Genomic DNA, 14,174 nt, shown 5'->3' on the forward strand with positions numbered 1-14,174 from the left:
TATTGCTCTCACTGAAGTTGTTAATTCTGTCATGCATTAGAAAGACAATGAAGTTTGCTTATATTATTAGAGATAAGAAAACAGAAGCGAAAATAAATATCTAGTCAATGGAATTTAAGGTTACTGTAACTAAATATAGCTGCTCTATATTTCTAGTTAAAATAAATATTATAATTGTACAATTAATAAATGTTAGTAGAACCAATCTTTCCTAGTACCACGATTAGTTATGCAGGCAACCTAACTTTTAATGTGCATATATTAGTAGTAGCGTAACTAAGCATGCATGGTCCCCCCCCCCCCCAATACCAATGTCAAAAAGGTCCCGATCTTCCCACGTTCAAAAAGACACGTAAAATTTATACAGCAATAGAAAAAAAATGATTTGACCATGGTTGTTCCACGTTGTCAGTCACTAATGCAGAAACAAGAAAGTAATACGTAATTCACACTCAGGAAGAGATGCAACGGCTTGAAAAAAGACGAAAGAAAAAAAAAAGGATTCAAAAACAAGTTTTTTCGTGGCCTTTTTGCCTGAAATACTTTAGGCTTTTTTAAAAATATTTCAATTTTAGTGGACAGATAATACAGTAGTACGTTCCACTTTGGTTTTCCGATTATAACATGAAAAAATGTTTTAATTTTTGCATTCTGAAGAGAAAATCCTAAAAAACATTCAAGACTTAAAGAGAATTAGTCATTTAATAGAACAGAAAAAGTGCACATCGGTGAATGCAGTGTTTGTTGTACACGAACTAACTGTTTATAGAGCTGTTAGATTAATTTTCAACGATAAAATTACTGTAGTGGGTTCAATGCTGTCCAATCCGCATATCGGAATCGATTCCGAGACCTCATTCATCGAAGATAGATGCACAAGTCTTTTATATATATATATATATATATATATATATATATATATATATATATATATATATATATATATATATATATATATATATACAGGGGCGGATCCAGGATATGATCAAGGGAGGGGCTGAACCATATTTTACCGTTTTATCCAGTGTAAAGCAGGATTGAAGCCCATTTTATCCAGTGTATATCTGAGCGTCAAGGGGGGGGCTATAGCCCCTATAGCCCTCCCCTTGGATCCGCCACTATATATATATATATATATATATATATATATATATATATATATATATATATATATATATATATATATATATATATATATACAACTCTCTCTTACAATACTGAACATCACGTCTCATATAGCCTCGCTGCTGAAACGGACGTTAAACTAAAAATAAATTAATAATTAAATTAAAATACTGAACATCTACCAGACTGCACATGAAAATGAACACAGAAACATTTAAGACACTTAAAAGCAGCCAAGCTGTTCGGGGGGGGGGAGTCCAACCCCAACGGGTTTCCCTCACGCTCGTCGGCCTAATGCCTCAGACCAATCGACTGTATCACACCATCAGTAGGCCAGTAAGACGATGAACAGTATGGTGAGTATTCATTTTTCCGGGGTTCTTCCGATTTCTGCTATTTATTCCCTCTGCTGATTGTTTCATCATAATTTACCGATCTTGTTTAGCTTACAACGCACAACTCTAGAATATTGAACTAAATTTTATTTCATTTTCACCAAAGTTCAGCTAAAAACTTGTTTGTCATCCGCATAGTACAACGCAGTAGAATGTAATAAAGTATTGGCAGTACGAGTAGTCATGGACTTACCACTAGCATATCAACAGAACCATCGATATTGTTGTTTATTGTTATTACAGTTTCTATTGACTCCAGATTTCCTGACACGCTCCTTGCTCTCTCCGTGTACTTTCTTGAGAATGGAAGCAGCAAATGTAGCGTCACACAACAAATTATTAGGAACAATAAATAAATAAACTTCAATTTACATTCAAGTATTAAGAGGCCTCATCACTGCGAAATTAAAATACCGCTAATTTTACAGTAATTATATGATATCTTCAAATATATAAAAGATAATCGAAAAATGAAACAAGATCTCCCTAGACAATATTATTTTGCGTGAGATACCGTTATCATGACTCATTTATCTGCTTTCGATTTCCAGCCATTTAGAAAATTGGCATTTATTTTCGCGTTTCTAAATAACTGCAAACGGAAAGCTACTAGGTGACTCGTGATAACGGTACCTCATGCAAAATAACATCGTCTAGGGAGGTCTTGATCCACTTTTCGATTATCTTTTATCTATTTGAAGATATCACATAATTACTGTAAATTTAGCGGTATTTTAATTTCGCAGTGATAGGGACTCTTAAACGAAATGAATGTACTTACTTTGGCATTTCTCCTGCGGCTGTTTGTTGTTGCTGTTGAATCTGTTGGTGTTGTTGTTGTTGTTTGTGGAGCTTTTCCCTCTCTACCTGCAGCAAGTGTTGTTGTTTCTGTTGCTGTTTGTGCCGGGACAGGGAGAAGAAAAGCCCCAAAATGGCCTTCAGGTTGCCGTCACGGACATCTTTGGCGCTGATGCCTTCGACGCTCACTCCGAGACCCACCAGAAACGACAAACACGAGTTGATATTCTCAATCTACAAACAGAAGAAAGTAAGAATCAGTAGAAGCCTCTCTTTCTTAATGACAATCACTTTACATTTATTGCATAAATTATATTCATACATAAATTATTGCATAAATCATAAGATTCATTTCATAATATGTTTTACTTTTCATTTTATTTTCGTTTCAAATATGTAAAAAAAAAAAAAAAAAAAGGATGTTGCAAGCAGCGACGTATTTACGATTTTGTTTTGGGGGGAGCTTTGCTAACTTTCGAGGGGGCTTTGCCTGAAAATGTGAAAATTCTGCCAAGATATTTCATATACTTTACTATAGTAAGTAAGATTTCGGGGGGGGGGGGAAGCTTAAGCCCGAAAGCTCCCCCCTAAATACGCCACTGGTTCCAAGGTCTCGAAAGAAACGTTTTTTTTTTTCATGTATTTTTAATAATAAGTTCAGTACAACACGCATTTTAAAAAGTCGGTCAAAGAAACACTCATTGGTCTCTTCTGTTGGAAATCCAAGACGGGAAGCGTTTTATTTTTATTTTATTTTATTTATTTTTTTTATTTTTATTTTTATTTTTTATTTTTTGAAAAATTAAAAACAATTGAATTTTTCGGAGGTGGAAAAGGAATGGAAGGGAAGGAAAATGAAATGAAATCTTTAAGTTTTACGTCCTACGGTTATACCGGTTAGGCTAAAGGAGACGGTGATTATGAGAGATAAATGAAATGAAGGAAGTGGGAGGAAACGGGAGAACCCCGAGAAAAACCCAAGCACACGATGTTTGTCCACTACAAAGTTCGCGTGACGGGAGCAGGACTTGAACCTTGGACCCCAAACGCCAGAGGTGAACGCTTTACCACAGAACCACCGCGACCCCTATGGAAGGAAAGGAAAGCGATGGCTAACGTGTAGAAATAAAGTTTCTTTTCACTTGAAGATTTATTATAAATTCTTGAAGCCGTTTATAGTATGTGTATTCTTGAAGATTACTTTGAAGAACTGAAGCCTGTTCTCTAAACTTTTAGAGTTTCTCATTTAAGAGGCCTTATCACTGCGAAATTAAAATACCGCTAATTTTACAATAATTATGTGATATCTTCAAATAGATAAAAGATAATCGAAAAATGGAACAAGACCTCCCTAGACAGTATTATTTTGCGTGAGATACCGTTATCACGACTCATTTATCTGCTTTCGATTTCCAGACATTTAGAAAATCGGCATTTATTTTCGCGTTTCTAAATAACAGCAAAGGAAAAGCTACTAGGTGACTCGTGATAGCGGTACCTCATGGAAAATAACATCGTCTAGGGAGGTCTTGATCCAATTTTCGATTATCTTTTATCTATTTGAAGATATCACATAATTACTGTAAAATTAGCGGTATTTTAATTTCGCAGTGATAGAGACTCTTAAGTCCTACGGTCAGCTTTGTGCATAAGTGGATTGGATTAAGATAACGTGGTACATTCAGGACAATTGTATTCACCTAAGGGGCCGCTAGGCTTGAAAAGGTTGAGAAACACTTGTTTAGACTGTATTACTTGGCTACATTATTTAATAAACAGAAGATTAACATTCTGGGAAGAATTGGAGACTAGTAAATTATAGAACATTTCTCACCGAAAGAAAACCAAAATCCCTTAAATATCTGCGCCAACCAAGTGTATTATTTTGTTGAAGGAAGCATCAATAATAATCTATAAATAAAGTATACCCTACCAACACCAGAATGTAAATATTATTTCAGGAAACAACAGTTCGTAACTACGTCCGTTCATGGCCAAATGGAATGCAAGATGGAGTTAGATTCCATAATCAAAACACTTTTTCTTTCCCTCAAATTGAAGTATTCAGTCCTGAGAGGAATTAACATTACGCTTGTGGTTTTCAAATCTACAGTTAAACCTGTTAACTTGGTCTGTAACTTATAGAAAATACAGTTTTGTGGTCTCATTGCTCTGTAGTTGGACACTTAGGTTTATGGAACTGGGAATAGTCCAACCAGAGCAAGTGTTGCCTACGCGTTGAGAAACACGAGAAGAGACAATAAAATTTTAATCTTCGTCTCGCCTCGCGGGCAACACTAGCCACAAAGTATATGGATTTCAGGTTATCTTAAGGACACCACAATATGATCATATAAATTTGTCAGTAATCGAGGTGTCAGAAGATCACCTATTTTGTACACAAATTTGTTAAACGAGACGTGAAAATCTTCCTAGAATCAAAATGACACAAGAAAAATCTTTCTAGAATCAAGACGATATCAAGAAAGTCTTCGAGAACAGAGACGTGACGAGAAAAGTTTTTCTAGAATCAAGACGAGACGAGTAAATTCTTTCTAGAATCAAAACGGGATGAGAAATTTTTTCTAGAATCAAAACGGGATGAGAAAATTCTTTCTAGAATCAAAACGGGATGAGAAAATATTTCTAGAATCAAAACGAGACGAGAAAGAAGTGTTCGAGAACCGAGACGTGACGAGAATTCGACAAAATTCTGCGACAAGAGACTAGAAAACTTCATTTCTTATCTCGTCTCGTCTCGTAGCCAACTAGTTCTCATTGTTAGCGTAGTGGCTAACGAGTCTGTCTTTGGTTAACGAGAGGTCCCGGCTGGTATTTGTATTTGCATATCGAAATTCAATATTAATAAAATTCGAAACTATCAATATGGAGAAATATAAAAATATAGAATACTGTAATATCGATATCAAAATATCGAAAAATACGAAATATTGGAAAAATATGAAAATACTATATATCGAAGAATATAGGATGTCCAAATATCGCAGTATCGAAATATTGTAGAGAGCTCTCTCGTGGCTCAGCAGTTAGCGCAAGCGCTTTTGGAATGGGAGACCCGGGTTCGATTCCCAGCAGGATCTCATATGGTTCGGATTCAATATTAAGCTGAAAGACCACGTCTCATATAGCCTGACTGCTAAAAGGGACGCTAATCTATATTGTAAAACTATGAAATATCAAGAAGCGAGCAGGTAATAATTTCTGATATCGGTACTTCTATGTTTCAAAATACCGTGGATTACTTGAAACATCGTACAGTACTAATTCCGGGGTGGCCCAGTGTAGCGTAGTCGCTAACAGTCTCGTTTTTGGTGCGAGCAGTCCCGGGTTCGATCCCCGGTGAGGACATTCGGTCGAAAAAGCATTTCGAGGTTAGCCATCCTAATTGAGCTTTTCCTGGGTTTTCCTCATTCACACCAGACAATGCTGGCATGGTACCTAACATACAGATCCCAAGCCGCTTCCTTCCTTCCTCAATCCTTTGTTCTTTCCTTTTCCTCGAATAGTGTGATCGTCAAGAGGCGTCATTCTTCATACCTAACGGCTTAATACGGCCATGGATGCAGACAGCCCAGAAATCTAATTCTTAATTCTACCCCTAACTAGTTCTGGGTTCGATTCCCGATGGGGTAGTATCGAACGCACTACAGCCTTCCGTTAAACTGTAGGTCTAGACTAGGGTGATCAAATCATGAACTAGAAAAAACGGGACAATTTTTTACTTTTGGATAAGTTGCTCCTCTAAATATATATTTTTGCCTCTCCGTTCTCCTTCTCCCCCCCCCCCTCTCTCTCTCTCTCTGTATCTTTCACAAAAAAGGGTAAATTTACACTTTTTCGTTTTAAAACCTATTGAAAACTTCGTGAAATTAATTAAATAACAAGTAACTATCAGCAACTAACAAAAATTGAAATTTTGAAAACATCAGCTCTCCCAAGCGAGAGAAAAGTTTTAAAATATCCATGTTGCCCACCAGCCTATGGTTGAGGTGAACAAGAAGACTAAAAATATATTAAACATTCATCAATATCTGTCAATCAACAAAATCTGTCACCGGCAGAATTTATAACGAACTACTCTCAACAACATCGGATTGATTGATTGATTTTTATGTTTTACGTCCCGTTGAGCAGCGAGGCTATATGAGACGTGGACCTATTGATTAACGTGGAATCCGAACCACATGAGCTCCCTCCGGGAATCTCTCAACATCGGATTCCAACTCCCTTTATTTTCTTTTTCTTATTTTTAAACATTATTTCACTTACAACTAGTTTTCTTTTTACTTTCACTTTTATAGTTCTATACTTTTGTTCCCCTTTCGTAAATGACAGTATGTTACATCTTAGTCAAATCATGGAAACACTGTACTGTACTGGTGACAGCGCCTCAGTCTTCCACCGCCCGAAACAGAGAGTAAAAACAGTTTGTTTTCCATAAGACTTTCAGCCCCTGCACTGTCGTCTGCGGTGTGGGAGTCTTGGAGGGGGAGGCCTAGGAAAGAAAACAGTGCAGCCACCACATCCAATATCGCAAACGTCGTAATGACGTTGCTCAAGTCAGTAATTAGACATATTCCAATATAATCACATAGCTTAGAAAATAATAATATAAATTAGGAAATTTTAGATTAGAAAGTTTTTGTACCCAATGTACGTGAATACGGGACATTTTGGCGTCCCGGGAAAATTTTTGGGACACCGGGAATGGTAGTGAAAAACGGGACAATCCCGTTTTTACGGGACGGTTGGTCACCCTAGTCTAGACCTACACAGCCCTCGATGCTGACAAAGAACCGAAGTATAAATCAAGCAACCAATCAAAAATCTACCATTAAAATTCCATTTGTCATTCAGAATACAGCTTTTCTTGACCGTCACTTATACCTTGCATAAGTACTCAAGATGTGTGGGTGGCCAGAAAAGTAGACAAAATAATATATGTAGTTACGAATGATATCTCCCTATTCCAAAAGCATCCGAGAGCTTATCCAACTTTATTCTCTCCAGAACCAAATAAGAGCATGACTAGTGAAATGTTTTAAAGACGTTTGTGCAGCAGAAGGACATCTTAAAACGAGCAACGGTCGTCCGTGGCTGGAAACCTTTGATCCATACAAAAGCAACCCAACTACATTTGTGTAATAAAGCAGGCGGTCTGTTTGGTCACACACTGCGTACTGAAAGATATATGTCCCTGCCCGCATGTGACAGTAAGTTCAAAAACCTCCCGACACAACGGAAACACTTTCAATAGCTCAACAACAGGAGGGAGAGAAGGACAATACATTACGAACAAGGATATATAATATAGATTTATTTATTCAAGTATTGTATACCATAACATTACCCAGGCGCCATGATTCTACCGCACACAACACTTATACGGTGTATGTCACACAATGTTTATGAATTCCTGTATTTGCTTTTGTTGTTTATGCCCTATATTTTTAGACAATGTCTAGTCTAGACAAAATCTATAAACTAGTTTCTCTATTAATCAATCAGAACTAATGTAATAAAAATATTAAAATCAATCATAATGTGATAATGGTCAGGGCCGGATTTAGCATTTTGGCGCCCCTAGGCCCAATAATTTTTTCCGCCCCCTAGTCTGGTTAAAGTTACTTTCCTAAAAACTTTTATTAAAAAATTATATCAGGCCTATATGTTAATTGCTTAAACACCACTCCACGGTGCAATTTTGTCAGTGCAAGTTTTTTGAGGAATTTACTTGGTTCTGGGCTTAACAAAATACCGTTAATGTATTAACAAAAGATTGGTGAATAACTTTGGTTTTGTTCAATTTAGCCACTTGAGCAAATAAATTAAAAAAAAAAACTCTGTAATACATTATAAAATAGTTTTAATCTCAGAAACACAGCTTACATGAAGTATTTTGATAACGTGACACAAAAACTTCAAAATCAGAATGCTTTATTAGCCTGATTTTTTAAAATCAATTCAAAAAAGATGTTAAGTTATGGCTATTTATTTTTATTTCCAGATATTTTTTAATTTTTTTCTCTCGGCCGTGCGCCCCCTGGGAGCTTGCGCCCATAGGCCCGGGCCTAGCGGGCCTATTGGGAAATCCGACCCTGATAATGGTAAGGAAATACAGAAAATATTCGGAGTGATGTAATTTTATACAAGAATTTTAGGAATGAACAAAAAATAAAATAAAATGCGCTTGAAGATTGCAATCTTGGCCAAGAATTTTAGGAATGATAAAAAAAATGGATCAAAAAATTGCGATCTTGACCAACAATTATTATAATTAGTTTTTGGATCAGGAGCCACAAAATTTTTCAACGGCCCCTAAATCAAGTTTTCGTATTTTTTTACGGAATAAGTAAGCACATCACACTGAGTTAAGTGATACCTTGAGTTCGGCTACACTATATGTAATTCTCCAGATATAAGGGGCACAAGAAACTTTTTGATTGAAATATGTAGAATTTTTTGATCCAATAAATATTTAGTGTGTGCATATTTGTGATTTAAGAGTCCCTATCACTGCGAAATTAAAACACCGCTAATTTTACATTAATTATATGATGTCTTCAAATAGATAAACGATGATCGAAAAGTGGATCAAGACCTCCCTAGACGATATTATTTTGCATGAGGTACCGTTATCACGAGTCACCTAGTAGCTTTCCGTTTGCAGTTATTTAGAAACGCGAAAATAAATGCCGATTTTCAATATTGCTGGAAATCGAAAGCAGATAAATGAGTCATGATAACGGTATCTCACGCAAAATAATATTGTCTAGGGAGGTCTTGTTCCACTTTTCGATTATCTTTTATCTATTTGAAGATATCACAGAATTACTGTAAAATTAGCGGTATTTTAATTTCGCAGTGATGAGGCCTCTTAATAACTCTTGAACCACCCGACCGATCTCGGTCAAATCTTCAACATAAATGAAATGGGTTTAATCATTTTACTTTGACGGTGCAACTTTTGGGAAGGGAAGGGGAAGATACATAAAAATGATCGAAAATGACCGATATTAGTGTCGAATCCTTAGTTTTCGGGGTCGCTGAGATGAACAATGACACTTCCTATGCCGTTTAAATCCAAATTCAGCCTTAGAACTTGGGGAGAGGGAGATACATAAAAATGACCGAAAATGACCGATATTAATATCAAATCTATAGTTTTTGGGGTCGCTGAGATGAACAGTGACACTTGCAACACCGTTTAAATACAAATCCAGCGCTGTAAATTAAGGGGGGAGGAGGTATATAAAAATCATTGAAAATGGCCGATATTAGTGTCGAATTCATAATTTTTGGGGTTCCTAAGTTGATTGGTGTCCTTTATGTCCAAAATGAAACATATTCTCCCTGTACGTGGCACAAATATTCTGCTACTAATTATATATATATATACAGGACCGAATCCAGGATTCTCTGAGGGGGGGTGCACCAATAACTACCAGTAAATTTGAATTAAATTTGAGTTTTTTTTTTAATGCCTTTAGGCATCTGTGATATGAATGAAGAATTCCTTTGTAAATGCTAAGTGTTTGCTCTCGATGAATTCTTTTCCTTCAGCCTTCACAAAATTGACTTAAGGTTAGTGTAAAGGGACAAGTTTTGCCGATAGATGTCACTACAGTCTTCATATATCTCCCATGTATTTTTTACCTTTCACGAAAATTTGCAATTTCTTTTACAAATTTCAACCTAGAGACTTCAAATTTTTAGAGAAATAACTTCGTAACCTATTAAAGGGAACAATACATGCCGATTTTTTATTTATAATTTTCTTCATTGTTGAAACAGTTCGATTGTTAAACGTTTGGATATCCATTTCAACAATGAAGAAAATTCTAAATAAAATATCGGCACGGATTATAGCCTTCAATAGATTACGAAGTTCCTTTTCTAAAAATTTGAAGTCTGTAGGTTGAAATTTGTAAGAGAAATCGTGAATTTTCGTGAAAGATAAAAAATACATGGGAGAGGTACGAAGACTGTAGTGCCATCTATCCGCAAAACTTGTCCCTTTAAACCAACCTTAAACTATTGATTTTGCAAAACTCACTGCTAGCTTCTCACTTTAGGTAGTGTATATTTACAACGAAGGCGGGGGTACACGTGCACTTTTGAACCCCCCCTAAATCCGGCCCTGTATATATATCACTTGTTTTCAAAGAACGTAACATTGAGTGCTTGAACCTACTTTAATGAAATTCTGCGTACTCCATTGTAAAGCACAAATTTTTGGAATATTGTCTGATAGATGTTAACAGACAGACAGGCGGACAGCCGTTGTATAGGTTTTCCCACACTTTTGATGGCATAGTTCGGAAGTCTTCTGTATACATAGCGCGGGTGCAGTTATATCATGAGTCAAATCGCCATATTTCTTGTATGTATATTTTGTTGATTTTATGCATATTAATATGTCAGTGGAGACATCACCGTTTTCTTGAGTTTATAATATAAAAATTGACCTACATACAGATCATTATAATGTATTACAAAACATCGCCTTGGAGTCGTAAAGCCATTTGTGGCCATATTTGAGCAAACAATTTATGTGAACTCGTTTTCATTCTTGGAAACGAAGGGAAACAACGTGTGCTTGAGACTGCAATCAATGCAACAGTTGAGGTTTCGCTTTCGGCAGATTTTAATCTCTTCACGGCGAGCGCCAGAGCACACAACCATGAAGCGATGGAAAAGATCTACAGTACGTACGCGATGAAGGACTCAAACACGTAGGGTAGACGATTCCAACGCAAACTACAAAGCTTCCTAGTAATATCAAAATCGGGGTAGGCAACTGTTAGGAAGGTGGTCACTGCATCAACTCCCTAGCTTTAATTTCTGGCTGTTTAGACCGGAATTTACGATCTGCTTTGCATATCCAAGTGATTAACGTGTGCAGTCCCGGGTTCGGTCTCTGATAGGAATATCTGCGTTTGCTTGGTTGAACTTTAGTGTTTCTTATCAGTACCGAGGCTACATAAGAGGTGGACCTGCAGTTCACCATTTTTCTTTTGCTTGTTTTTCATAAGTAAAAGGAGATAATGAAATGCGACTTACCACAATTGTTATTTTACAACAGAAAATATGAACCTCAAGAAATTTTTAGTGTTGCCATCCACAGAAATTACAGTGTTGCAGAATAACATTTCCACCGAAATCTACGTCAAGACAGCGACCAGAGGAAGGAATTCAACTGCATTTGATTACGTATCATGTGTTTTGGAATCCTCTGAACTACCTTTTAAATAACATTATTTAATTTTAATAACTGTATATTAAAACTATTTTGTTTATTACAAACTAAATACAACTATTATTTAAAAAGTAGTTCACAGGATTCCAAGACAATATGAAACGTAATCAAATGCAGTTGAGTTCGTTCCTTTAGTCGCTGCCTTAACTTAGATTTTGGAGGGAATGTTGTTCTGGCAACACTGTTAATTTCTTTGAATAGCAACACTGAAAATTCTTGAGATTCATATTGTCTGTTGTAGAATGACATTATCTATGATTGTGGTAAGTTGCATTTCATTATCTCCTTTCACTTACTAAAAACAAGTGAAAGAAAAATGTTAAATTTTTATTATTTTTAGTTTGTCAGGCTTTTAAGGTGGAATCTCAACCACTGTAAAACGTTCAAATTTCAATGTTTTCCCAACTCAAAACGAAACCGAGATGCGCTAGCTACTAGATCAAAGGAATATAGTTGCCTCTTCAAAACGTTCGTTCCTTCTTTCAAAAGAATGCAGCCTTGTTCAATGACATATTAGAAATGTCATCCCCATTCATCTGTGTTGCACACGGGACAAGACAGTTTTTTCTCTTTCTTTTGTGGCGAATTTTAACATTGAACACAGCTCTCCCAATAGAAACAAATATACTTTGACGCAGACGTATACCCAGAAATTTTTGTTGGGAGGGGTCCAATAGAAGCAGTTACGTCTATGTAATATCGAACGGATATTATTCTGTACCCGAAAAGACGATAAGTAATTGTAAAATACTTCCACCTATATTTTCAGAGGAAAAAATTACAGATCAGGTTGTTTTTATAAGAGAAAGAGTACAGATGAAGTGTAAAATCAAATTTTCATGCTATATCAGTAATTTCCTTATTAAACGCGGATAATTTTATTGAGAAAGTATACCAATGTATGTTGAGTTAGAAGTTTTGGGGGAATCCGGGCCCGGTGGTGCCCCAAGTAGATAAGAATTCCATGTGAAGTGTGAATAAATCATTTTGTCAACTTTGTCTTTTCATACACCACAAAAAATACACAGAACTACTTTTAGACACAGTGGGACGTTGTACACATTACCAATACTCTTTGAACACCTCCAGATGACAAATATTCACCCCTTGTAGATACTGTGTTGTCCAAGTATGTCCCAGATGTATGTACAAAATGTATGTCATCAGTTTGTTTTAAGTCATTACTGTTTCCGTAGAATGAACGCTTTTGGACACGCGAAGCACACTTTATAAACACAGTTGATTTATTTCCCCCTCAACATCCGTACTAACAGTGTTTAAATGCTATTTTATTTTTACGGTGTACATCAGTGATTGTGATGCCCCAGTACGTGTGAACGCTGGAACATACAGTCGTAAAAATGGCTCACAAAGTAATGGATCATCATATTTAAATAATCTGATGTTGTTTTATTAAGTTTAGCGCCCCCTTTCAGCACTAAGGCTATTTGGGACGTGGGCCTACAGCTTTAGATGGAGAGAATCGAACCCGGGGCCCTATGCGCTGAAAGCACGTGCTAACCACTAGTCCAGCACAGAGTTTTCACTATTTTGAATCCCAGGAATGAATTATAAATAACAAAACCGTTACATTTCTGAGAGGTTGAACTCTTTCCGCGTATGATATAGCCCCCCCCCTTTTGCGCCACCCACAAGATGGCCCTGGGTTAATATACACGATAAATTAAAACTGGAATTTTGAATGTATGCATTTCATGCTCAAAATGATAAATTGTGTTGTGGAAATTTATTTACGTGCCATTCAAACGGTATCCTTTTACGTACGAAATAAACAAACAGAGATTTTAATCTGTGGAAGTATTTTTCTTTCCACTCTCTCAACATGCAAAGGTTTAAGAAGGGATGGGAAGACCAACTTGAAAGACGTGTTTTGCGTGGAGGGTGTGAAAATCCACTCCACGTGCAATATTAATGACCGTTAGACGTTATATGTCTTCAAATGTTGGCTTCCGGCAGTTAGAGTTGGCCGAGGTCATGACTGGAATTTATGGAAGGACTAGGCGGCTGATGCTGGAACTCCCTGGAACAACCGGCAACGATCATCGCCACCAAATGTTAATTAGCACAAAACAAAATTACATATTATATTCGAGTCACGTAAGAAACGATGATAAATGGGTGTGAAAAAATATATATATACAAGCTTAAGAGTTACGTTAATGAATGGGATTGTTAATTAAGCGAGGCACACGCAGGGGCAACTGTTACTTATAGAATGTTAGCGTGATTCTCAGAAAAGATCTGCAGACCAACATTCAGATTACTTAATCATTACTTAAAAAACACGAAAGCAGTGGTGATTATAAAGAATAAAATTGATCAGCTCGGACGAGTCTTCATCCCGGCGAAATTAAAATACCGGTAATTTTACAGTAATTATGTGATATCTTCAAATAGATAAAAGATAATTGAAATATGGAACAAGAGCGCCCTAGACAATATTATTTTGCATGAGGTACTGTTATCACAAGTCACCTAGTGGCTTTCCGTTTTCAGCCGTTTAGAAACGCGAAAATAAATGCCGGTTTTCAAAATGGCTCGAAATCGAACGCAGA

General features: G+C 36.4%; 1 protein-coding gene across 12 annotated transcripts in view; it reads right to left on the reverse strand.

Moving 5' to 3' along the window:
• Positions 1 to 14,174, reverse strand: part of sick (sickie) — a 1,461,343-nt gene that overhangs the window by 663,037 nt on the left and 784,132 nt on the right. For all 12 annotated transcript variants that reach the window (XM_081752883.1, XM_081752888.1, XM_081752884.1 and 9 more), the window contains one exon: positions 2,302 to 2,552. In XM_081752883.1, coding sequence (XP_081609009.1) covers positions 2,302 to 2,552 — 251 coding nt within the window. The remainder of the gene's footprint in view (positions 1 to 2,301; positions 2,553 to 14,174) is intronic.

This window comes from Thermobia domestica, chromosome 3, assembly GCF_964235325.1.
Source record: "Thermobia domestica chromosome 3, izTheDome1.hap1.1, whole genome shotgun sequence".
NCBI classification, from domain to species: Eukaryota; Metazoa; Arthropoda; class Insecta; order Zygentoma; family Lepismatidae; genus Thermobia; species Thermobia domestica.